Consider the following 25,637-nt stretch of genomic DNA (forward strand, 5'->3'; position numbering starts at 1 on the left):
AACGTTTTGAATCATTCTCCGTCCCTATCGATACTTTGACTTTTGTTTTCGAAACATAAGTTTCTCCAAACTCAGTCAAAGTGGGGGCTTCTGTAGACACCCATTTGTGTCTCCCCAAAACCAAACCCAGTGATGAATACCTTTTGCGTCAAACTATAATCGAATGAGGTGAAAGTGTGAAAAGTCAAGTGTTGCGGTTAGTTTTTATTAAAATCCTTCTCTCTGTTTTCGAAAACCAACTATATTTTATAAAAACGTCCAATTCAGTTTATTTTGGTCCATGATAAGGGTCCAATAATGGTGTAGTTGGATGGGGCTTTAAAATACCTTTCCAACGATATATTATAAGCCCAATTCCGATGAATAATGAGGAAGTTATGGCCAAAATACTAAACTGGGCCCAAACCGGATTTTACCTACGACCCAATGATCATGTGGAGGGTCCAAAGGTTTAATCCTATTCCTAAACTAATTAGGATTGATTAGAATCTTCTATAAGTTTCTTAAATATCTTAATTATCCTTTTTTGAAAAGATAAGATCATAGAATTTGATTTAAATATAAACTTTCCTTTTTTAAAACTTTCCTAATTCTATTCGGATTTAAAGATGTTCAAAGATAGTCAGATATTATTTTCGTGCCTCATATTTTTTATCCAAATTTTATATGGTTGGATAGATCTTGAAATTATCTTTCCAATGATATATTATAATAGTAAATCCGAGCTATAACGAAAAAGATATGAAAGATATACGAAACTCTATCCAAAACTGACACCCTTTCACTATTTCGTCCATATCTTTTTATCTACAAAAGATTTTAATCTGATTCCAATTTCATTAGAAAGTAGACTTCAAGATCTTTCCAACGACATATTATATGATTTATTTGGACTTCTAGATCAAAAGATATGATCAAAACAAAATCCGCAAAAAACTGTCTTGTCGCGAAACGACAGTTTTGTCGCCTCGCGACAGACTCTGTCGCCTGGCGACAAGGTCGGTTTGATTAGCGACTGAGTGGAGTTTTATTCCTTATCAAATTCTATGATTTTCCGGACTTTTTCCTTATAAATAGGGTTCGAACCTCTGTTTTTTATTCATCATCTTTCATCAACTCTCATCATCAACAATCAACTCTCATCAATTCTCATTCTTTTCTTTCTTTTCTCTCTTGAGCAATATATGCTTTCTCTCTCTCTCTTTTTCTAAACTAGCTTTTTACAAACAATATTCCGCATTCACTAGACTTAGAGTCTCTTAGCCAAGTTCGAAGTTGCCTTCGCCCTAGACGTGAAAGGTTGATAATTTCTGAGGGTTTGGTCCAAAACTAGTCAAAACTTTATTTAACTTGATTTCAATTTAATTCTTTAATTCTTTAATTGTTCTTTAATTGTATTTTGTTATTAGAAAGAGGTACGAGGCTTCAAAGTATGTAATCTTATTACTCTCTTTCAATGTAGATTGCATGCTTATTATTGTTTATAATTCCTAGTATCATGTTAGGATGTATTTAATTCCTAGTATCATGTTAGGATGCTTTTTATGCTTTCTAGTATCATGTTTAGGGTGCCTTAATCCTTTCTAATATCATGTTAGTACCATGTTAGGTTTGAAGCTTTGATCTTTATTGCTTAGTGACATTCTAGGGTTTGTTATTAATCTTGTTAGTATCATGCCTAGGATCTTGCTATTGTTATTACGCTTTATTATGCCTTATCATGCTATTATCATCGTTATTGTTATTATGATTATTATTGTTTATTCTTATGTTGCTTGATTTATATTTTATTGTTATTGCTTGATCACGCCTTTTATGCAGGTTTAAAGGGAATTTGTACTTGAAATCACGCTTAATAAGATAATTATTAATTTGGTTTAGGCTAATGTGATTTTAACTCAAGTGATCGCCAATAATAGTTTTATTTGTGCATTAATTTCAACCAACATAGATTAAACAGGGTAGGTTTAACATAATGTTTGTATGTTATTCGAAAAGCGCACATGAATACGAGCAGAACAAAGTAGAGGCCTATTTTATAGGGCGGGTCCTTTCTTTTGTAGATTGGATTCGTACCCTCATCCCCGGACCCTGTTTGGTTCAAGACCTTATGGAGTAGTTGATGGTCCTTTTGGATTGTCTTTTGGGTACAAGTTCCTTAAAACTTGTTGGCGACTCTTTTTGCTCTTTGTCTTTCCCTTTGGAACGCCACCGTACTTTAGTGTATGATCACAGTGGGGTTCAAGTTTGGGGTTATCGTAATGCTTGAAATATTCCCTACAGTTTTTTGGCGACTCCACTGGGGAGGATTTCTATTTATATTCCTGAAATTTATTTAATTTTGGCAATTATTTAGAATGAGCGGATGAGACTCGAAAAATTCTAAGTATTTCATGTGCGTGATTTGATTAACATTATTGTCATATGCATTAAAAGGTCCTCATGGGAGCACCCCATGAGTCAATCCATAGGAATTTTTACTGAACTAAAATTATTTTTACTGAAATAAAATTATATTTGCTGAACTTAAATTATTTTTACTGAACTTAATTAATTTCACTGAACTGAAATAACTTTTGCTGAACTAAAATTATTTTTACTTATTTTCTATTATAATTCTTCTTTAAGAAAATTGAATTTTACTTAATTGAACTTATTTTTACTGAACTGAAATTATTTTTACTGAACTGAAATTAATTTTACTGAACATAACTTATTTTTACTGAACTGAAATTATTTTTACTTAGTATTATTTTTTTAAGGTGAAGAGAAGAGGGCATAAGTAAGAAAAATGACATATTATATTCCCTATACATACTATGTTTTTAAGTAATTACATTGGGTTTAATTTAATTTGTTTTTTGTTAGCAAAATTAGATAAAAGGTAATCATATCAAGAGTTGAATGTATTGTATTCCACAATAACTCAATTAATAATCGATAAACAATAGAGAGCTAAGATTTGAAATATGTGAGAAATAATCATTAATTAACATGTACAAATAAGATCATACCTTATATTAATGAAGTGTTCCTATAGCTTCCCTTAGCTTCTAGAGTTTTGACTATATGTTACGGTCCAAGTGTTTTGACACCGTATTGTGCGACACACTCTTACCGCTTGGCAGCAAGGGTATAAACCTTGAGAGTAAATCAAGCTTGTAAGTATGAAGTAGCACAAGCGAGCATTGGATTTTTGACGGGCATATCTATATTTTGGCAATTGATCTGATGAGTGAGTGTGAGTAATTGGGACTTGTGATAGGAGTACTCCTTTAAGATATCAATTCTTGCTTTGCACAAGACTTGCGCCCTTGTCGTCAAAAAGGCAAAAACACGCCGCACAATCTGGTGTAAAAATACTTGAGCTATGACACCATGTCAGAACACTAATTAATTCAAACAACATTACAAAGTAGCTATGTAAATAAAGAAGATTTTGACTTGCTTTTGGGGATATGTTTGTTAAAACATAAATTTACATTAATTGTCATTATTAAAATTCTAATCTACAATTTCAAAAGCTTATATATGTCGAAAATCTTTACTATACAGTTATTTAAGGATTCTCTATCTATATGTAACACCTTCTATGTACATTTTTAAATAACAATATTGTTGAGCAGTTTAGTCTTATCTACAAGTATTACAAAACTTTGATTGTGAGAGTAAATTGCTTATCAATAATAATAATTCATTGTATAAATATAGAAGGTGTTATAACTACTTAATATGACGTTTCATAACAGGTTTAATGTATAACTACTCCCTCCGTCCATAATTTTTTGCCTCATTGCTTAGATATGTGTCAAAATTTCAAAATATATATGTAACACCTTCTGTGTACATTTTGAAGTAACAACATTGTTGAGCAATTTAGTCTTATCTACAAGTATTACAATACTTTAATTGTGAGAGTAAGTTGCTTATCAATGATGGTAATTCGATCAAGGTGTAAATATAGAAGGTGTTATAACCACTTAATATAATGTTTCATAACAAGTTTAATGTATAACTACTCCCTCCATCTATTTTTTCTTTGCCCTGTTGCTTATATTTATATATGTAACACCTTCTATAGTTCTATGTGTTTAGGGTAATTTTACCCCACCATGTGGCCCAGTCAGAGGGCGACACGTGTCAGCCCGGGGATGGTCCAAAATGGACCTATCCCTGCTTGACACGTGTCATCCCAGATATTTGGGAGAAAAATGTCGGCCTTCAGGCCCAAATCCCGAGAAAGCCGCAATGCGGCGCAGCCCACCACTGATTAGGGTTCTGTGACCTAATCAGGGGCACAAGTCCCAAGGACCCTATAAATAGGGAGATTCCCCTCTTTTGGAGGGCACGTTTTTCCATTTATTACAAACTGTCCCTTTGATAGAGACAACTGAGCTAGAAATCCTAGCAGATCCCCACCTAAATTTCCGCACCTTTTTCTCTCCTTTCAAGTTACTAACTTGATCGTCGGAGGCGGAGCACCAACCAACAGGTGTCTCCGTTTGTCTTGCAGGTACAGGGCGCTCCGGACCAGTCTTCGAGCTGTAACTCTCCCGAGGGACAAAAACACCCAAAACATTTGGCGCCGTCTGTGGGGAGAGTACCTCAAGATGGTTCAAAGTTCTGTACCAATTCTCAATTCTACCTCTCTACGTCCGGGTACTCAGACGGGTAACCCAGACGACTTGCAACCGGTTAATCAGCCGGAAGGGTTTGAAATCCCTCAGCCTCCACCTCAACCTCAGCCAGAGGTATTCACTGAGGAGGAGGAGGAAGAAGAAGACAATGATGTGGAGACCTACATATCTAAGGATGGCTCCCTCATCTCTAAGTCCATTCGTTCCAGGGATCAACTGGAGCGAAATGTAGACCAGGCGGGCCCAAGCAGGCGCCCACCTGGAAGGCCAGAAGGGGAAACCCAGAAGGCCAAAGGTCAAGCCCCAGTCACCCGAGATGAGCTCATGAAATTCATGGCCTCTTTCAAAGGTGAAATCAAGGCCATGATCAACCAAAACAAGGCAGGCTCTAGCAAGAGTCAGCCGGCTAAAAAGACTCCCAATGATGGGAAGAAGAAGAAGCCGGTCAAGGACAGGCAGCCAACTCCTCATCCAAAGGAGAAGGCAGCCGCAAAACTTGACTGATCTAAGATTCTGATGCCTCGGCGACCCCAGCCGGAGGCCAAAAAGACGTCTACCTTCGATGCTAGAGAAGTCATCAATCGAAGGAGGCAGCAGCAGTCTAAGTCAGCTTCCACCTCAAGCTTTCCAGACAGCTTCAAGGAGGCTTCTGCAAGGAATTCTATGTCCTTGCATGAGAGTCGGACAGGCGGTAAATCCGTCAACACCGAACCTCAGTTGATGATAGGGTCTATGACATACGCACCCCAGGCGCAGTATGGGCAATATGGCCTCCAACTCATGCAGCCACCTCCATTTGGAGGTCAGGCGGCATATACTCATGCCCAGCCTCTGGACTGGCAGCTCCGGCTAATGAGGCTAGGCGAACAGTCGCCTGCCTTTGCAGCCAATATAACCGAGGCGGCTCAGCCGGCCAGGGTTAAGAATGTGTTGGTGGGTACCTATGATGGTACCACCAACCCAGAAGACCACCTGATGGCATATACCAACCTCATGTGCTTACAGGGTTGGGACGATGCCACCTGGTGTCGGTGTTTCCCGGCTACACTGAAGGGCATTGCCCAGCAGTGGTTTGGCAACTTGCCAGCCGGCTCTATTGATTGCTTCAAGAAGCTAGCCTTCTTGTTTGCCACCAACTTCTCAATGAACATCCCTGCCAAGAAAATGAGCCTTGATTTGAGCATCGTTAAGCAGGGTGAGAGAGAATGGCTGCGCTCATATGTCAGGCGGTTCAACCTGGTCAGAATACAGATCCAGGGACTGTCTGACGAGGTAGCTTTCACAGACTTTTTCAAGGGTCTGAAGGACGGGTCGGCTTTTAAGTTCGACCTTGTTCAAAAAGGGGCATTTACACTACAGGCGGCCCTGAGGGAGGCGGAGAGCTACATACAAGCTACCGACCTCTGCTCGCCTGGTAGCCAGTCAGACTCCAAGAAGTCTGACAAACAAAAAGAAAGCCGGTCAGCTCAGCCGGGTAACAAAAAGGAAGAGAGCAAAAAGAGAAAAGAAGTCTGGGCGGTTAGTGATTCTGACCAGCCGTCCCAGAAGAAAAAGAAAGAGTTTAAACCGTACGTCCCCAAGTACGAGTTTAACAAAGATTGCAACTCCATCCTCATGGAGGTAAAGGACCGGCTGTCTATTGAGAAGCCGAATCCGATGAAGAGTTCCGTCCAGTCACGGAAAAAAAATAAATTTTGCCAGTTCCATGAGGAGGTTGGCCATGACACCAACGACTGCTTCAGTCTACAGCGGACGTTGGACCGTTTGGCTGACAAAGGGCTTCTAAAGTCCTACATTTCTAAGTCCCCAGCTGGGGAAAAGAAGAAGAACAAGGGTCAGTCCTCCAAGGCTGCCCCCAGCCTACTAGTAGTTCGAAAACCGACAAGGATCCGGTCTACACCATAGCAGGCGGATTTTCATGTGGTGGCCCTACCATCCGGGGCACCAAAAGCCATCTTCGAAAGATGGACAAGGATGATGATGAGCAGGCGTCTGCCTCTTCCACCTTCCCAGACGTCCTCATAACTGAGAAGGATAGGGGCAGCGTCCGCCGTCCGCATGACGACCCGGTCGTCATTGAATGTAAGGTTGCCAACCAGCTGGTTGGACGGATCCTTATTGACACCGGCAGCTCGTCAGATATTATCAGCCTCCGGTGCCTGCAGAAGCTGAAATACAATGTCAGCAGCATGCATCCGGTCACCCACCCCTTGGTTGGTTTTGGGGGTGGGATGGTCTACCCAGCCGGCAGAATTAACTTGCCCATCCGGCTGGGAGAAAAAGGTCAGGGACGACATATTGTCGTCAGGTTCTTGGTCGTGGAGGAGTTGACCGCCTACAATATCATCCTTGGTAGGCCAACCCTCAACGAAGCCAAGGCGGTGATCATCCCGTCTCTCATGCTCATCAAGTATGAGCGGGATGACGGCTTTGTTGGTTCCCTGAACGGGGATCAGAAGACGGCTAGGGAGTGCTATCTCTCAGCCGTGAAAGATACTGTGGCCCCAGACGGCCAAGAGAAGGAACTAATAGACCTTGACGATGTCAAGGATGCCAACCCTGCCCCACCAGCCGTTGGTAAGAAAAGAAAAGCGCCTCTGCTGGTGGAGGTAAAGAAAGAGAAAAAATAGCAATCACTGACCGGGGAACGGTCAGACGAGCTCCGTCCCCAACCGGCTGGAGAAAATGTTGACCTCGTTTTGGACGACAGCCGTCCAGAGCGAACGGTGAAGGTTGGGACGGTTGCTTATGCTACTCTGGGTGCAAGCTTGCACCTTCTGCTGAAAGAATTCAAAGACATCTTTGCCTTTGAAGTGGAAGAGATGCCAGGCGTCAGCCCGGATCTCGCTGTCCACAAACTCGCCGTGGATCCTAAAAAGAAGCCCATCCGGCAAAAGAAAAGAAACCATGGCGAGGAAAGAAGTCAGGCGGCAGCTGCCGAAGTCAAAAAGCTGCTAGACGCCAGGTTCATTCGGCCCTATAATTTTCCCGACTGGGTGGCCAATGTGGTCCTTGTTAAGAAGCCGAATGGGACCTGGCGCATGTGTGTTGACTATACAGACCTCAACAAGGCGTGTCCAAAGGACAGTTACCTGCTTCCAAAGATCGACAGTCTGGTTGACTCTACAGCCGGCCACGCCTTGATGAGCTTTATGGATGCCTACTCTGGCTTCCATCAGATACCCCACTGGAAGAAAGATCAAGAGAAGACGGCCTTCGTCACTGATTTGGGGTTATTCTGTTATACTGTGATGCCGTTTGGCTTGAAGAATGCGCCTGCCACCTTCCAACGGATGATTAATACGGTCTTCATTAATCAAATTGGGAGGAATGTGGAGGCGTACATAGATGACATGATAGTCAAATCCAAGCAACAGACGGATCACCTTGCTGATCTCCGAGAAACATTCACCACCCTCAGGCGGCATAAGGTCATGTTAAACCCCAAGAAATGCGTCTTTGGTGTTGACTCTGGGAAGTTTCTCGGATTCCTGATTGATCAAAGGGGGATAGAGGCTAACCCCGAAAAGATACAGGCGGTAATTGACATGAAGTCACCCCGTTCTGTCAAGGAAGTTTAAAGATTAACAGGTTGCCTGGCCGCCTTGGGAAGGTTCCTCAGCCGGTCAGGTGACAAATGCCTTCACTTCTTCCAAGCAATCAGGAAGAAGACCAGGTTTGAATGGGGAGACGATGCTGAGACGGCATTCCATAAGCTAAAAGAGCACCTGCACTCTCTGCTTAGGCTGGTCAGTCCTCTGCCTAGGGAGACTTTGTATATGTATTTAGCCGTCTCAGATCATGCTCTCAGTACCGTTCTCCTTGCTGAGCGAGACGGCGTTCAACTCCCGGTTTACTTCATTAGCCATGTCCTTAAAAATGCTGAACTCCGGTACCCCGTGGTTGAAAAATTTGGTCTTGCTTTGTACATGGCATTCAAAAAGTTGAAGCCTTACTTTCTGGCTCATCCGGTGGTGATTTACACCGACCAACCACTCAAGCGGCCAATGTCTACCTTGGAGTCATCCGGCAGAATGTTAAAATGGGCTATTGAAATGCAAAGTCTTGAAATCACTTACGAACCAAGAAAGGCAGTGAAAGGTCAGGCGTTTGTCGACTTCATTGTGGAAATGACCCGTCCGGTGGCTCCGGATAATCTTGATCAGGTTTGGAAAGTGTATGTAGATGGGAGTTCTACAAAGAACGGCTGTGGTGCAGGTGTAATTTATGAGTCTCCCGAGGGGGACAGATATGAGTATGCACTACGGTTCAAGTTTCAGGCCTCAAACAATGAGGCGGAATATGAAGCCCTGCTAGCCGGAATCCGCATGTGTAAGGCGGCAGGGGCAACAAAAACTGACGCCGACTCAGATTCACAGTTGGTCGTTAGCCAATATGAGGGAATATTTGAAGCAACTCACCCGGCTATGATCAAATATCTTCAAGCGGTCAAAGAGGAGGCTGGGTCACTTGAGGAGTTTCATTTGAATCAAGTACCCAGGTCTGATAACAACTAGGCGGATGCACTGTCAAAGCTAGCATCCTCCGCCTGCCATGATACGCCTCGGTCAGTCTTTTGGGAAGTACTTGAAAAAAGAAGCATCTATGAAGATCCCATTGGAGTCCTAGACCGAAGCTCTACCTCGATGGATGGCATCCGGGCATATCTCTCAGACGGGACACTTCCTGATTCGCCACAGGAGGCAGCCGTTCTGAAAAAGCGAGCCGCAAGTTTCGAGTTGAGAAATGGAGAGCTCTTCAAGGCGGGGTTTCTTAAGCCTCTTTTGAAGTGCGTAACCCCAGAAAAGGGGAAGGAAGTTCTCAAAGACTTGCACTCTGGATTCTGCGCCTCCCATATAGGCGACAGATCTCTAGCCGTCAGAGCCAGACGAAATTATTTTTGGCCCACTCTAGAGGTAGACGCCAAGGAATTGGTGAGAAAATGTGACAAGTGCCAGAAATTTGGCAAACTTATTCACCGTCCGGCTACTGATCTGACGGCCATCCACAGCCCAATCCCGTTTGCAAAATGGGGCATGGACATTTTGAGTCCTTACACGCCTGCTCCAGGCGGTAAGCGTTATATCTTGGTGGCTGTGGATTACTTTACCAAGTGGGTAGAGGCTGAGGCGGTAAAGAACATCAAGACATCAGACGTTATCTCCTTTATCTGGAAGAATATTATCACCCGGTATGGGGTTCCTATGTCTATGGTGTTTGATAATGGTCCTCAGTTTGAGACGCCTCAGCTTAAAACTTGGTTGGGAGATCAGGGGATCTCAAGTTATTTTGCATCAGTCGGCCGTCCCCAAGCAAACGGCCAAGTTGAAGCCTTCAACAAACTGATCTCAGACGGTATAAAGAAGAAAATTGAAAGAGCCGGTGGCTTATGGGCTGAGGAATTAATCCATGTCCTATGGGCCATCCGGACAACAGCAAAGGGGGCAACCGGTGAAACCCCATTTCTCATGGTTTACGGTGCTGAAGCCGTCTTGCCCATCGAACACTATGAGCCGACTCTCAGAGTCATGCTATATGATGAAGAGGCAAACTGGGAGGCAATGCGCCTGACATTGGACTCACTTCCAGAGCGCAGGGGCAATGCCGCCTTGCGTCATGAGATTTACCGTCTGAGAATGACAAGAGCCTACAATAAGAGAGTACACAGGCGCCCTTTGAAAGTGGACGACCTTGTGTTACAGAAAATGGAGGCAACCGGTAGGGCCAATGAGCTTGGAAAGCTAACTCCTAATTGGGAAGGCCCCTACCGGATTTACGAAGAAGTAAGAGACGGCACCTACCGCCTGGAAATCCCATACGGCAGGCGCCTGCCTAGAACTTGGAACGTAGATAATTTGAAAAAATACTACTTCTGAGATTTTGTAATAATTTTTGTAAACAAGAAGTACATTAATGAGAAGTTGCTTTTTGTTTTCACTTTTGATTGTCTTATACCCCGTCTGAATTCCAGACGGGTCACATGTTTGTTTCTCTGAGTTGGATACTTGGAAATTGAATTAACGTCTGATTGACGAGAGGCCAATGGCCAGATAATTAAGCTAAGCACAAAAACGCTTAGTAGCTAAACAGCCGGTCTCAAACAAGACCAGAGGCCAATGGCTAGACGGCTGATTTCCCCATAAATTCGCCTGTCCCTACATGGACTAAGGCGTCCGACGACACCCCTCCGGGTGCAATCGTCGCAGAGAGAAGCCAACTCGCTTACTCTACGTACCAATGCAGGCGGCCACAATTGGACGGCTGAATTAGCCATTCATAGCCGTCTGCCTGAACAACTTAAGGAATGATCAAGGTTTGGAACCCGGATGTCCAAGGACATCAGTCGGCGACCAACTGCATTTCTTACTTAGCGTTTTTTCGCTTTTAAATTGTACACATCCTCGTTTGGGGCAAAAGAGTTGTGCAATGGCTATATGAACTTCACCTAGACGGACAACACCGTCTAGGTAGAAGCTGAAACGCCTATAAATGTACGGTTGTGCACTTGGTTTGGGGCAATCACTACTGTGATTGATTGACTTACAAACGTATCATGCTCTTTGCAGCATCAGACGTTCCCAAGTCAATCAACCAACTCCATTTGAAACCAACCACACAGCCGTCCAGGGGCAAGGACAGCCGCGTACTTTTGATAAGTTAGGCTAAATTTGCCGGATGCCTTCAATAAGTTAGGCAAAAATTGAAAATGCAAAAAATTGAAAAGGCAAACACAAGCGTAAAAAAGATCAAAACCGACTCAGTCGGTGTATTCATTAATATTCCACCCAACCAAACGGCTGTGGTGCGGCAAATGTTATCCGGACCCCGTCCAGGAAAAAAGAAATTGTTGTTGAACACGACTCCTCAGCCGGTAAAGATACAAATATACTCGGCACGCAGGCCGGAAAAGCAAAACAAATGGCATACTGCCGCAGAAAAAATAAAAAAAAGAGAAAGTTGGCACACAGCCGCTGAAATCATTGCCCTGCAGACGGCCCCTCTTGGTCCTTCTCCCCAGGATCAGGTTGCTCAGTTTCAGCCCAGGCGAGGAAGGACTCAGGCTCTGGCTCACCTTTCTCTCTCAAGTATATAACTTCATCAGCATACTTGTGAGCCAGAGCCCAGACGCCATAATTCTTGTTGGGATACAAGGCGTCCCAGGCGATCTTCATCATAACCTCATTATCGGCGGCCATCTCAGCAACCAGACGGTTTTGCTCCGCCTAGAGAGTCGCTCGGAAGTTCTCCTGAGCTTTGGCCGCCTCCTCCTCCAACTTGGCAATTTTGCTCTTAAGATCAGCATTCTCTGAAGAGACTCCTTGAAGCGTTTGGAGGCTTTCTTGGGCTTTCTTGAGGTCCTCCCTGAGTTTAGGGAGGTCCACTTCCGCCTCTTTTTGGGCCGCCTCGGCAGTCTCAGCCCTTTTGTTGGCCGCCTGCAGACTCGTCTCCAGCTCTGTAATCCTGGTCGCCTGTGTCATTTGGGTTGCTTTAGTTTCAAGATCGTTAACTATACAGGAGTACAAAGCAACATTATCGGCGTCTATGGCGGCCTGCTTGGACCGTCTTACCTCTTCCCGTTTGCGGGTGTAAGGACGCTTGAGCCCATCTACCCGCAGCAAGGCCTGCAAAAATAAACAAGGTTAATAATGCAGGCGGGGAAAGAGGCGGAAAAAGTTATTGAAAAATTGATTAAGTATACTACCTCAGCCAGGAGGGTCAGAATACGTTCAAGGTTGAACGTCTCTATCCCCGGGATAGCATCCTTATCCCGTTTGCTGACAGCATCCAGCATGGCCTTGGCATGCTTCTGGACGTCTGGCCAACGGGGAGATTGATCTGCACCATAATCAGCGTCAGATTGAGATACTAAAGCAGCGTCTATCTGGTTTCGACCGTCTGAGGATGACGTCTGCTGGGAGTGTGATTTCACTCGCAACGGCCATCCCAGCTCAGGCGGGGATTCAAAAGGGTTCTTACCTGCAGAGCCGGCCAGGCGAGAGCCGCTGGCAGGCGTTGAGAGCCCCCCGGTTGCAGGAAGAGGGTTGGCCAAGTCAAGGCCAAGAGAGCCGGTCACTTTCTCTTTCCTCCCCCCTATCTGCATTTGTCTCCTGACTGGGGCGTCGAGAGTTGCAGCGGAGGTGGCCTTCTTTGAGGACTTGCTAGGGTTAGAGACGGTGGTCTCCTCCCTAGCCCGTTTGAGGCTTTTCTCAAACGTCTTGTCCACTTTTCCTCCCTGAAAAAATAACAACTTAATGTTAGCAGACGAAGAAAGAAAACTTTGAAAGTAAACTCACAAAATGGTTAGGCGTTTACCTTGGCCTTAAGCTCCCGCGCCTGGGCCTCCGCCAAGTCACGGCGGATCTGCGCAGAGGACTGTCTGGGGGTCTTCTCTTCTGGCAACATGTTTAACGCTTCTTCTGCAAAAACAAACGGGAAATCAATTAGTACATCATCAAAAAATATTTCCGACACAAAAGTACTACAGACGGAAGATTTTCAGGCGCATACGTCTGTCGAACATGTGCCCTAGCCCGCAGGCGGCTAGGAAGCACTCATCCCTAAGCCAGGCGCTTTTAGGGATCCAGTTCTTGGGGACTTTTATTGTCTCCCCGGTTGACAATGTGGCGTCTGTGAAGCCGAAGAAGTCAGCCTCAATTATTTTGTCATAGTCCTCATCCGGGATCCGCGGAAGACAGCATTTCCGACCCAGAAGGTCAGGCTTCTTATTGTACTGACGGAGCTCGAAGTTCTCCCGCCTGGTGGGAGCCGTCAACAGATAGAATCTGTTCTTCCAGCCGTCGAATTTAGAGACCTTGTTTAAGGTCATCATGTACTGAGGAAACGTGGTTAGAGTATACCACGCTCTGTACCCGCCTGGGTTTCGGCTAAGATAATGCATCTTAGCAAAGGCTTCCCAGCCGGGGTGAATCCCTTGGAATTCACAGGCGGCAACGTACCCCAGAATATTTGCCCAAGAGTTGGGGGTAAGTTGCCAGACTCCGAGGCCATAGCCTCTCAAAATTGCCTTCACCGCCTCGTGAAGGGGGAAGCGAAGACCCGCCTTGAACGTCGCTTCATAACAGCCGAAGTAGCCGTTTGCGTTTCGTTCAATGTCTTCCCAGGAAACGGTGCCGTCTGGGGGAGGCACCCTTATTTTCCACCCGTCTCCCATTGGGTGCATCTTCAAAAAGTTGTTAAGACCTTTTTCCATGAGGTCTATGTCTTTCAAGGAGACGTGGATTTTGAAGGGATCATCCTTCTCCTTCCATTTCTTCCTTTCTTCTTCCTCGCTATCCACAAGCGGAGGAAGATCGTCGCTGCTCTCTGAGGAAGAGACGTCAAGTCCGCTTCCCGTCTCCTCCCCAGATTGGGAAACGGAAGCTGAGGCGGCCTCCTCACCGTCTTGGTCGTCGGCCTCATCCCCGGTTTGGTCGCACTCGTCCAAAAACGAGTCAGGAGGAGTTGGGGGGCCACGCGGAGGGGATCTCTCCGGAGCCGTCTGGTGTTCAGAGCCAGACGTCTCTCCCTCAGGCGTTTGGCCGCCTGAGCCTTCGCTCCTATAATTGGGGTCTCGTGCCGTCTGCATTGTCCGAGCCATTGTGTCCTGCACAGACGCGCAAATGGTCGGAATCCAAGCATGAGGGTGGTCCCAACACCCTGAGACGGCACTACCAATCCTAGACTCAGCCGTCCCTGGTGAACGGCTGGATTCTACCCTAGGTTGTGCCGTGTGTGTTGGTGATGAATCCATTTATTGCAAGGAATATATACAAGCGGTAAAATGAAAAAAGAGCTGAGAGAGTCAGAGACGGTACCTTTAGATTTGAGATCTGAAGGTAGACGGGTCCGCCTGTGTTGGTGAATCTGAGTTTCCTTCAACTTGCGTCTGACTCAGACGGATGACTTCCGCTCTCTCTCTTTCAAGATTCTCTCTAAGTTTACTCTGAAAATTTTTGTGAAACGTACCAAAAATATGAGGGTAAACGGCTATATAAAGAGGGTAAATGAAGGGGTATTCCCGTAATTTACCCAAAAGTTGAACAGTAAAATTTTGGCGGTAAAATTACCACCATTCAAAGAGTGACACGTGTCACAAATGCCACGTCACATCTGTGAGGGGCAAATGTTTAGGGTAATTTTACCCCGCCATGTGGCCCAGTCAGAGGGCGACACGTGTCAGCCCGGGGATGGTCCAAAATGGACCTATCCCTGCTTGACACGTGTCAGCCCGGGGATGGTCCAAAATGGACCTATCCCTGCTTGACACGTGTCATCCCAGATATTTGGGAGAAAAATGTCGGCCTTCAGGCCCAAATCCCGAGAAAGCCGCAATGCGGCGCAGCCCACCACTGATTAGGGTTCTGTGACCTAATCAGGGGCACAAGTCCCAAGGACCCTATAAATAGGGAGATTCCCCTCTTTTGGAGGGCACGTTTTTCCATTTATTACAAATTGTCCCTTTGATAGAGACAACTGAGCTAGAAATCCTAGCAGATCCCCACCTAAATTTCCGCATCTTTTTCTCTCCTTTCAAGTTACTAACTTGATCGTCGGAGGCGGAGCACCAACCAACAGGTGTCTCCGTTTGTCTTGCAGGTACAGGCCGCTCCGGACCAGTCTTCGAGCTGTAACTCTCCCAAGGGACAAAAACACCCAAAACACTATGTACACCCTGAAATAGTATTATTGTTGTGCAATTTAGCCTTCTAGAAATATAATTACTTTAATTGTAAGAGTAATAAATTGCGCATTAACAAAGGTAATTTAAGCTAGGTGTAAATAAAAGGCGCTAAAACCACTTAATATGATGCTTCATTACAAGTTTAATGCATAACTATCCCCTCCGTCCCAACTTTTCCCCATTGTATACTTGGGTTAAATATTCAAATTTGTATCCATCAATTATTATTAATCTATAAGTGACAATATGTTTATGTGGGGATCTTGTTGAATTCATCTTATTGTTTATCTTATTAAAATCAAGCTAGTTCTTATAATTTTTACGCATATAGATTGAATACATACTTTTTAAGATGCGTCAAAACCATAAAAAGTCAAATAGAAAAAAAAAAATAGGGACCGAGAGAGTAACATTATAGCTCGGGTGATGTCTTGAGTCATTGCATGGAGTTAACAATTACATTGTATTGTATTCATTACTAAATCTTCTCTTGAAAAAATTAAATATTTAACATTGTCATTTATTAAATTTTAAACTTTTTTCGCAAAAAGTTTTTCGCAAAAAAGTGACATAAAATATGACATACTTTAGGGTAGTGCATCTAATGTTACAAACTAGAGTTACAATCATATATAGATTGAATTTACAAATTTTAAATTCATATTTGATGTCATGTACTTAAATAGTGAACAATGGAGGGTGTCCATACAAATTATTTAGTTGATATCACATTTTAGCTTATGCCTATTAAATTAGGACAACAATTTCTAAGTATATAGATGCAAATGTTACTTTCGACCTTATTATTCTTATTACTCAAGAATTCATTATTATATATGGTCCTATAACTAGGGGAGTTTTGTTATACATTTACTACTCAATATGTCATTGACGAGTATTTCAAGTTTTATGGGATGTGCTCAATCATTGAATCTGTAAGATTATCATTTCACCCTTTCAATCAACTACGTATTAAATATAAGTTGATTCATAGGATCAATGAAATTAACATTAACTTATACTCTTATGCATTGAATGATAAAGATACATTACTTTGTTGAATAGGTCTATGAGACTGATGGGGCATGTCTAGTGTTAGCACGAAGAGGGCATATCTATGTATTGAATCTGCGGAGTACGTGTGTTGGAATTGAGCCCATAGCCCAACCTATTATCACCTTATCCACCTAAACCATTCTAGCCCAAACATCCATCCAAACTACTCCTTATCCTTAGTCCTAACCCAAACTATAACTAAACCTTTACCCTAATTTTTCCAAAGCCCAAAACATGAAATTTAAACCCAAAACATAACCCTAAGCCTTGAAAACAATCCTAAACGATAAAGCGTCGTCTAAAGATTATGGGTTTTGTGGAAATCGGGCAAAAATCTAAATTATAGAAAATTAGAAAAAACTGGAACGTACCGCAACACAGTATAATGATTTCAAATATATTCCATTTTAACATTTCACGCTTAAAAGTTTATTTCCCACCAAAAAAATAACTTTGCATCGTGACATGTTACATGTATCATGACACAATACTTTGTACCATATTATGGCACATTGTGACGAAGCACCACACACCTTTGATGTGGCGTGGCACTGTTTTACCATTTTGGGCATCTGTCCAGCATTCCAGCCTATAATTACCAAACTCATTCTACAAGTTTGGGACAACCAATTCACAGCCAATTCTTACACGATTTCTCCCAATACAATTTCTTCTTACTACGCATTAAGCACGACTATCGTACACACTTCCTCCTAAGCACTCCAAAGGGTTCATACCGTACTCGAGGATTTATACCTAAACCAAGGCATGAAAGTATAAATTCCCGAGGGTTTGGACAAATTTAAAACTTTATTCTTCCTCTCTCGATTTCATTTATAATTCCTTAAAATTACTAACAATATATTTATGATGCAGCTGGCAATTTAAAGAAGCACGTGCAATGTAAGTTGTTAGTTTATTTAATTGCTTATTTTTTTGACACATAATTATTATTATTATTATTATTATAAAAATGAAAAAAAAACCTACAAAGTCCATCAATTTACAAGAAATTGGTGGGGGGCCGAGATACAATCTGGGCCCCCACCCCTCTAGCTATAGCGAATCCGATCCTGTTGAAAATGTAAGCAACCGCACGAGCACCAATATCCTAAGTCTTAGCGAACGTCTGTACCCGCTTTAACAACGCAATATCATCCTTCTCTAATTCCCCCAACGAAGAAAAGGAGAAAGGAAGAAAACCATAGTCAATAGCTCTACAATGCGCCCCATACTTGTCCCGCTTCCGCTGAGCCGCCGCCGACACAACACGACCAGGAACGAAGTCAGAAAACCCTGATTGTGTCAAAGGTGTCGACCCCGTCAAGTCAACACATACATCAAGGCCTCTATCCCAAGAATAAAGCAACATATCTGCTGGTCGAAGAGCCCCGTCGTTCCCTCCGATCAACCCAACGTTAACCTCCTATCTTACAGAAATCCCAGACCGAAAACAAATATCAACAAGGGTGTCACGAACAACGTTGTGCTGATGTTTTATACCCACCATCCCATCACAAGACACTACATGATCCTCACAAATATCCCCATCAAAAACCCTTGAGCAAGCTGAACACGGTGTTGAAATGGAGAACAAAGGAACACCCAAACGGTAGCAAAGAACACAACGGTAAGCCTTACCATTCATAGTCTAACCCAAATCCGATATCAGGACCATCCGCAACTTGATTAATATTATTATTATTATTATTATTATTATTATATCCATGTTTATTTGATTTGAATAATAATATGACGTTGTACCGAATATTTTTGTCGATTTATTTTATTTTGTTTTGATCAACTTTTTGCATGTTTAAATAAAAACATGTAAATGAAAATCATGCCTATTATGATAATTTGGACAATCAATTTAGATTACCTTTTAATAATATTAGTCTGGAGCAATTGTTTCTATGTCAATCAAATTGCAAAAAGTACTGTTCACAATACGAATTGAGTAGAGGCCATTACGGGTAAGGTTGGCTTAATGACTCAACTTCATACCATCATCCCCGATCCTCCATTTGTGGTTTGTAACCATATGGAGTAAGGAATCTTATGGATTGTGAATGGGGTATAACCTTCATGGATTAAATTCGTGGTTACCTTTGTCCCTTTTCGTAGAATCTATGAACGGTTTGTAAGTTTCTTAAAAACTTGTTGGTGGTTCCCTACTTTATTCCTTATCCCTAATCATATAATGTCAAATCTCACTTCTTAGATAAGCTTTTGCGTGAGACCGGACTCACCATGAGTCCAATATTTCTGACTATAATATTCTAAGATATGACATTAATAATATAATATCTAGCAATAATATTCTAATATATGACATTGGTATCCTAATATCTGACATTAATAATCTAATATCAAATATTAGATTATTATTATTGTCAGATATATTGGACTCATCGTGAGTCCGACTCACCCAAATTTTTTTTCACTTTTTATGTTTGCCAATCATATTCACACCATGCTTAAGTAGACACGCTTTGATTGATGCCTACAATCATGTTGTGTTAACCCATTTAATTAAACGTATCGGAAACCTTTGACAGTAATCCGCTTTTTTCGTGTCCGGTTCGTGTCGTGTTATATGAAAAAATAGTCTTATTCAATAAATTTATCAAAATTTTATTATGTTATCGTGTCAAGTCAATTTTTACCATCTCTTACACTACATCATTGTCTTTATAAGAGGAAGTATATTTGTAGGGTTGTGAGACAAAATAAAATATCTCACAACATAAAATACTATAGCAAATGTACTAGGAAGAGGGAGAAAGGAAGAGGGAGATAGAGAGAGTGAAAAAAGGGTGAGGAAGGGCCCACAATTTTTCGTCAGAAATGGTTTCACGTGTAAAAAGGACAAAAAAATTTGGAACCACAACTACTGAGAGTATATTTTGTACCAATAAGGATTTTAATAAGTACCACTAAAACAACATTGAGTACCCCTGGAAGTGTATTTTGTATCACTGAGCTCTAACGGTATTACTTGACAGCCTAATGAGACATTTGAACCTTTTTTAAATGCCACTGAAATTATACTTTGTACCACTGAGAGTGTATTTTGTACCACTAAATCTAATATGACAAAATTTAAATCCCGCATCAAATGTCCAACCTACCTCTACGAGACACTTCTAAATCTCTCTCAACCCACCGTTTATATAACATCGTCTTTATAAATCTCAGTGTGTACAACACTACCAACTATGTGGACTAGTTTCCACATAGTTTCAAAATCATGTCACACACAATCCTATCCTATCCACAAATTTCCTAAATATTTTGTTAATGGAAAATATAAAAAATAAATAAAGAAGAGTGAGACGTTTTAGCTTTAGTAAAATAGAGCCGGCCTTGTATCTCAATCTTGCCACCTATTTGTATCCAAATCGGTGGTGGAAGTGGAATTTGTATGTGAATATACAACCATCATTACTTGTCAAAAACACATCAGCCTTCACTTTCAACTTTTATTTTTTTTAAAGACTTTTTTTAAAAATTTTATATTGTTTTTATTTTCACAATTTCACCCACTCTAATCCCCTAAAAAGTCAACTCATATCCCCATTATATATATTCTTCTTCATATCCCAAATACATTAAAACAAAATAAATTCTATATTAAAAAAAAAAAAAAAAAGGAAAAATCCACTCTACTTTAACCCTCCACTTCTTCAAATTCCAATAACTCATCCTCTTTTTTGACCAAAAACTTCCCCAAAATTCTAAATACCCATTCGAGAAAAGTGAACCAATTGTGCAAATTTTGATTTTTTTTTTTAAAAAAAGTTTTTATCTTTGTTAATGGTTGTGAATATGATCAAGTGGAGGCCATGGTTGCCACCACTTCAATCGAGAAAATTTGAGGTTAAAATTGTGGTTGGTTCAATTAAAGGGTTAAATTTAATTCAAGAAGAGAAAGATGATGATGAAAATTATAAATTTAGGGTGGAGATTAAGTGGAAAAGCCCTAAATCAAATGGGTTTAAATCATTGAAAAACAAGGGTGTCAAGAAATTAATTTCAAGGGAAGAAAGATTGGGTCAAAACGGTGTCGTTCAGTGGGATGAAGAATTTACGAGGGTTTGTCAATTTTGTGAGTCTGAAGATAAGATTGAGGGTGTTTTTCATCCCTGTGAAGTCTCTTTTGTGGTCTTTTATGTAAGTTTTTCAATTAATTTATTAATTAATTTATTTTTGTTTTAATTTATGGATGTTGATTATAAAGATTATTACTTTGAGATTAAATGTTGATGTTGATCATATAATCTAGTTGACTTTTTGGATTATTATGTGGGTATTGAATTTCATAGATTCTTTAAATTTTGTTTGATTTTGTGACAGCTGCATGTTTTGTTTTTGTTTTTGTTCTTTTTTTTTAAAATATTTTTTTTTATTTTTTTTTTATAATAGATGATCGTGTGCGTTTGTTGATTTTGCATTGAGAATCGGAATTTTTGTTCTTCAATTTTAAATTTTGGGATTATCCATATGCCTTGATTCTTGGACTAAACCTCGTTAAAAAAAATCCTGTTTTTGCTAGGTATTTTTTGGTAATGCGTATGCTGAATTTTAGGGATATATTCAAAAGATATGTTTTGGTTTGAATTTTATGACTGGTATGATATTGGATTTGACTAACTGATTAAACCAAGGTTTTGAGCACATGAATCTTTACATACCCATTCCAATGTTCTATTTTTGTTGTTTTACAGTTGTTATTCTTAGTGAACTTTGTTGATGATGATACACGAATCGATAATTTTACGATGTTTTGCACTTTCGTGGCTGTATCTGAACTCATAGTGTGTTAATATTGGTTTTTCTTGGATGTCGTGGTTGTATCTGAACTCGTAGCATGTTAATATTGTTGGAACCTTTTTGGCATTATTGTTCAACTATAAGAAAGTATGATTTTTGAGCTGCAGAATTCATTTGTTGCTTGAATTGCTTTTTATTCTTGTGTTTTTTTAAGGTTGTTTAGCTTAATTGTCCTTTTCCTTTGTAACTTCTATGTTAATGATATATATAAGTGTTTTTTCTTTTAAATGGATTATTGGATTTACTGATCTGTTTCTTAAATTTAGGGTTCTGAGAAACGATCAAAGAAGATGGCTCCGTTGACAGCATCTGCTGTATTAAACCTTGCCGAGTTTGTTTCTTTGGAAGAAGATGTGAAGGATTTTGACATCAATGTTCCTCTTTCTATCCTACATAGCGGTTTCAAGTGCAGCCCTACTCTCTGTGTAAGCCCCGCTTTTTATGTACTTGATTTAGAATTATGTGACTACATTTGGTACTCCTGGTATGTTTGTGAACCATGCTCACAAGTTTTAATGCTTCTTACAGATTTCTCTTAGCTTGATGGAGTTGAAATCTACGCGAGAACTGTCAGTTGAAGGGCAGAGACCAATAATGTTTGCTCCATTATCGCCTTGTTTTGGTGCTTCTCATCTGATCAAGAAAGATGAAGCTTCTTCTTTTAAATCAAATCTAAGAAAAGTTAAGAGCTTGACAGATTTTGTTTCATCTAGAAAATTGAAGAAGGCATACAATGGAGAAGGCAGTTGTGACAGTAAGTTCTCTACTGGAAGTGAGGATTCAGACCCTTTCGACACAGACTCATTTGGCGATACTGATGAGGGTGAATCAGAACAAAGTAAAGAGGATGTGGATGTTCAAAAATCCTGCAGTTATGGCACTTTAGTCCATGCCAACTTTGCTGGAGGAGCACTTGACCTAGGAATCAATTGTGATGGCGATGATTTGGTTTATTACGGCAGACATAAACCACATGTAGACAGCTCTGTTGCTCAAGATTATGACACATCGATTTCAGAGCAATTGCAGAGGCCGAGTTCAAAATTTGGTATTTCGTGGACGAAAGGAAAGCTGAGCTTTAAATCTCGTAAGGTCAAAGGAGAGCCATTACTGAAGAAGGACTATGGTGAAGAAGGCGGAGATGATATTGATTTTTATCGCCGACAGCTTTCTGATGAATTCTTAGCGGTATGCATTTCTCTAAAATCACTTTTTTTTTTCTTTTTTTAAGCCTAGTTGCATATAAAATTGTGATGTTTGGGTATGTGAGTCTGTCATTAAGTTTTCAAAATTGTGCTAAGTGCATGTGTATGTGATTTGAGTATTGTTGTGGCTTCAATTCATCATAAATTTGCAATTCTTTGTGAGTCTAACTGATTGGGAGAATCAAGAAAACTGATTGGAGGGCATGATTAATGCATAAATAAATAATAATGGTTGTGAATCCTTGATTAAATGCAGCAATTTGAAGGTTCGATGGGAAGTGGATCATTCATTTCTGAATTTGGGGATGACAACTTTGCTGTCGGTAGTTGGGAGCAAAAGGAGGTACTGAGCCGTGATGGGAGCTTGAAGCTTCAAACTCAAGTCTTTTTTGCTTCAATCGACCAAAGAAGTGAAAGGGCAGCTGGTGAGAGTGCATGCACTGCTTTGGTTGCTGTCATTGCTGATTGGCTCCACTCCAACCAAAGGGAAATGCCTGTAAAATCTGAATTTGATAGCCTCATTCGAGAAGGTTCCCTTCAGTGGAGGAATCTCTGTGAGAATGAGGACTACCGGGATAAGTTTCCTGACAAGCACTTTGATCTTGAGACTGTCATTCAGGCTAAAATCCGCCCCCTCTCTGTCGTCCCAGAGAGATCTTTCATTGGTTTTTTTCATCCCGATGGGCTAGAAGAGGAGTGTTTCGGCTTCCTTCAGGGTGCCATGTCATTTGACAATATATGGGATGAGATTTGCCGGGTTGCATCAGAGCTAAACTGCAATAGTGAACCTTTGGTGTATGTTGTGAGCTGGAATGACCATTTTTTCATCCTCAGGGTTGATTGGGATGCCTTTTACATCATTGACACATTGGGAGAAAGGCTTTATGAGGGCTGCAATCAAGCTTTTGTTCTCAAATTTAACCATGACACAACCATCGAAACATTACCTTGTCAAACTTCATCATCAGACGATGCAAAGCCCACTGAAACAAAGTCTGTGATAGCGGAGGCTTCATCATCAACGGGTCAAAAGCAAGTTTCGTCTGACCAGGAATCAGAAAGTGTACAAGAGTCAGAAGGGATGAAGGACGAAGAGAAGGTGCATTGCAGAGGTAAAGATTCGTGCAAGGAGTACATAAAGAGTTTCTTGGCTGCCATTCCAATAAGGGAGTTGCAGATTGATATGAAGAAGGGATTGAAGTCTTCAGCCCCGATTCACCAACGACTACAGATAGAGTTTAACTTCACTAAGCAGCAGTTTTTCCCAGCACCTGCTGAGTATATAGCTTCGGAGATGGCAGGTGTTATTCCAATATTGACAGCGGCTGATGTACATGCGTCAATGGCAGTTGATCAAGTACCAGCACCAATAATGGTGGCCGATTTACCGGCTCCAGTAGCAGTTGATGTACCAGCAGCAATGATGACAGTCGCTGTTGCTTAGATAAAAATTGAGAAGGGATTATACATATTGTCCATTCTAAGTTCTAACTATTAATTTTTTGGAGGGTTTTTTTTATTTTATTTTCTCCATGTTTTTGTTTTTTTGAACAGACGTTTAAGGTCTTACAGGAGGCATTATGTGTAATTAATCTTACTAAGCCCTTGTTAGTGCGTTCGCCCTCAAAAGTGCAGGGTGATCTTTTGCACTTGGTATAGAGTTAAACTGTTATGCCATATTATAACATGATAATAAAAGTGGTTTTATTTTGATTTTGTTTCACCTTCTCTTTTTTGGTCTACTGTATAAATGGTCTCTCAGTACATTTATTTGTGATCAGTGAGATTCTTCTGATGCTAGAAATTAGAAGTAGAGGCTTTTGTCTTTCTGGTCTTTCATTTTGGTGAATTTGAAATTTTGAAGTGATGCAATTTCATTTACTTATATGAAGTACTATTTTGACATGTATGAAAAGGCAGATTTTATCCAATATCAAATACTTCGTACATAGTAAAAGTTTACCTGCAAAGTTGACTTATATGTTACATGAGTTAATTAAACATACGATAGCGTAATTTGTTGGAGGCTCTCCTTCGACACCCCTTGTGAGTTAGAATGGAGGTAATATGTAAATAGTACATGTATATAAGGAATGCAATGGTGTGACAACTTAAACTATTTCTTGGCTGTATTGTATAGTCACATACAAAAGGCAAAAGCTAACGAGCATCTCCGGAGCGTTAAATAAGAGAACTGAAAGTGGAAATATAAGAATAAAACTACATTAATTACACCGAACAAGCATGATTTTGTCATGCCTTCCTAACTTAATGCGAACTACGGAGTACTATCAATATATCAATATATATATATTAAAACTCAATGGCAAGGATTGTAATCTTGCCACGTGTCACCAATCTTGCCACGTGTCGCCATGTCACCCACTATCATTAGTCATACATCAATGTTTTCCCTTTAAAATTTATAATTTAGGGCCTGTTCTCATTGACTGAACTCAGCTGAACTGAACTGAACAGAACTAAACTAAACTCAGCTGAACTGAACTGAACTGAACTGAACTCAGCTGAACTGAACTGAACTGAAATGAATAGTTTATAAGAGAAGGAAATTAGGAGCTGAACTGAACTGAACTGAATTGAGCTGAACTGAACTGAACTAAACTGAAATGAATAGTTTATAAGAGAAGGAAATTAGGAGCTGAACTGAACTGAATTGAGCTGAACTGAACTGAACTGAACTGAACTCAGCTGAACTGAATTGAACTGAATTTCAACGTAAGAGAACAGGCCCTTATTAGCATTAATATTTGAACTCATAAACTCTTATTCATTAAAATTAAACTTTAACTAACCACCAATCCGATGACATCTTATGATGATAAAGTTGTATTAAAAAGAGTTACTCATATTCATAAATTTTAAAATTTTAATTGTAAACTTATATGTGTATATTTTAACAATAATATGATTGCAAAATTAATTTTATTTCTTTCATTTACTCAACCATAATTCATATAGGTTATAGTTAATAAAAATATATAACCATGCAAAGCAATTTTAAAGGTTTTTTTTTCTTTTTAACCACAAAATATGTTTACTCGAAAGAATTTATTATGATAGCCGAATGATAAAAAAAATCCCTTTAACAAATAAAAATAAACTGATACAATATAACATTTAAGATACTGCATATTAAACAATGAATTTTGATTTTCAATTATATTTAAAAAAATTAAAAAATGATATTATTTTTATAAAACC

The 25,637-nt window shown here is 40.7% G+C and overlaps 1 protein-coding gene across 1 annotated transcript; it reads left to right on the plus strand.

Moving 5' to 3' along the window:
- The first annotated feature begins 19,905 nt into the window (after positions 1-19,905).
- On the plus strand, positions 19,906-24,138 carry LOC145605150 (uncharacterized). Its single transcript, XM_081661176.1, has 4 exons — positions 19,906-20,550; positions 21,477-21,635; positions 21,739-22,398; positions 22,672-24,138. The coding sequence occupies exons 1-4, from the start codon at positions 20,194-20,196 to the stop codon at positions 23,857-23,859; spliced, it is 2,364 nt and encodes a 787-aa protein (XP_081517302.1). The 5' UTR covers positions 19,906-20,193; the 3' UTR covers positions 23,860-24,138.
- The last annotated feature ends 1,499 nt before the right edge of the window (positions 24,139-25,637 follow it).

The sequence above is a fragment of the Chenopodium album genome, chromosome 22, assembly GCF_948465745.1.
Source record: "Chenopodium album chromosome 22, dcCheAlbu1.1, whole genome shotgun sequence".
Lineage (NCBI taxonomy): Eukaryota > Viridiplantae > Streptophyta > Magnoliopsida > Caryophyllales > Amaranthaceae > Chenopodium > Chenopodium album.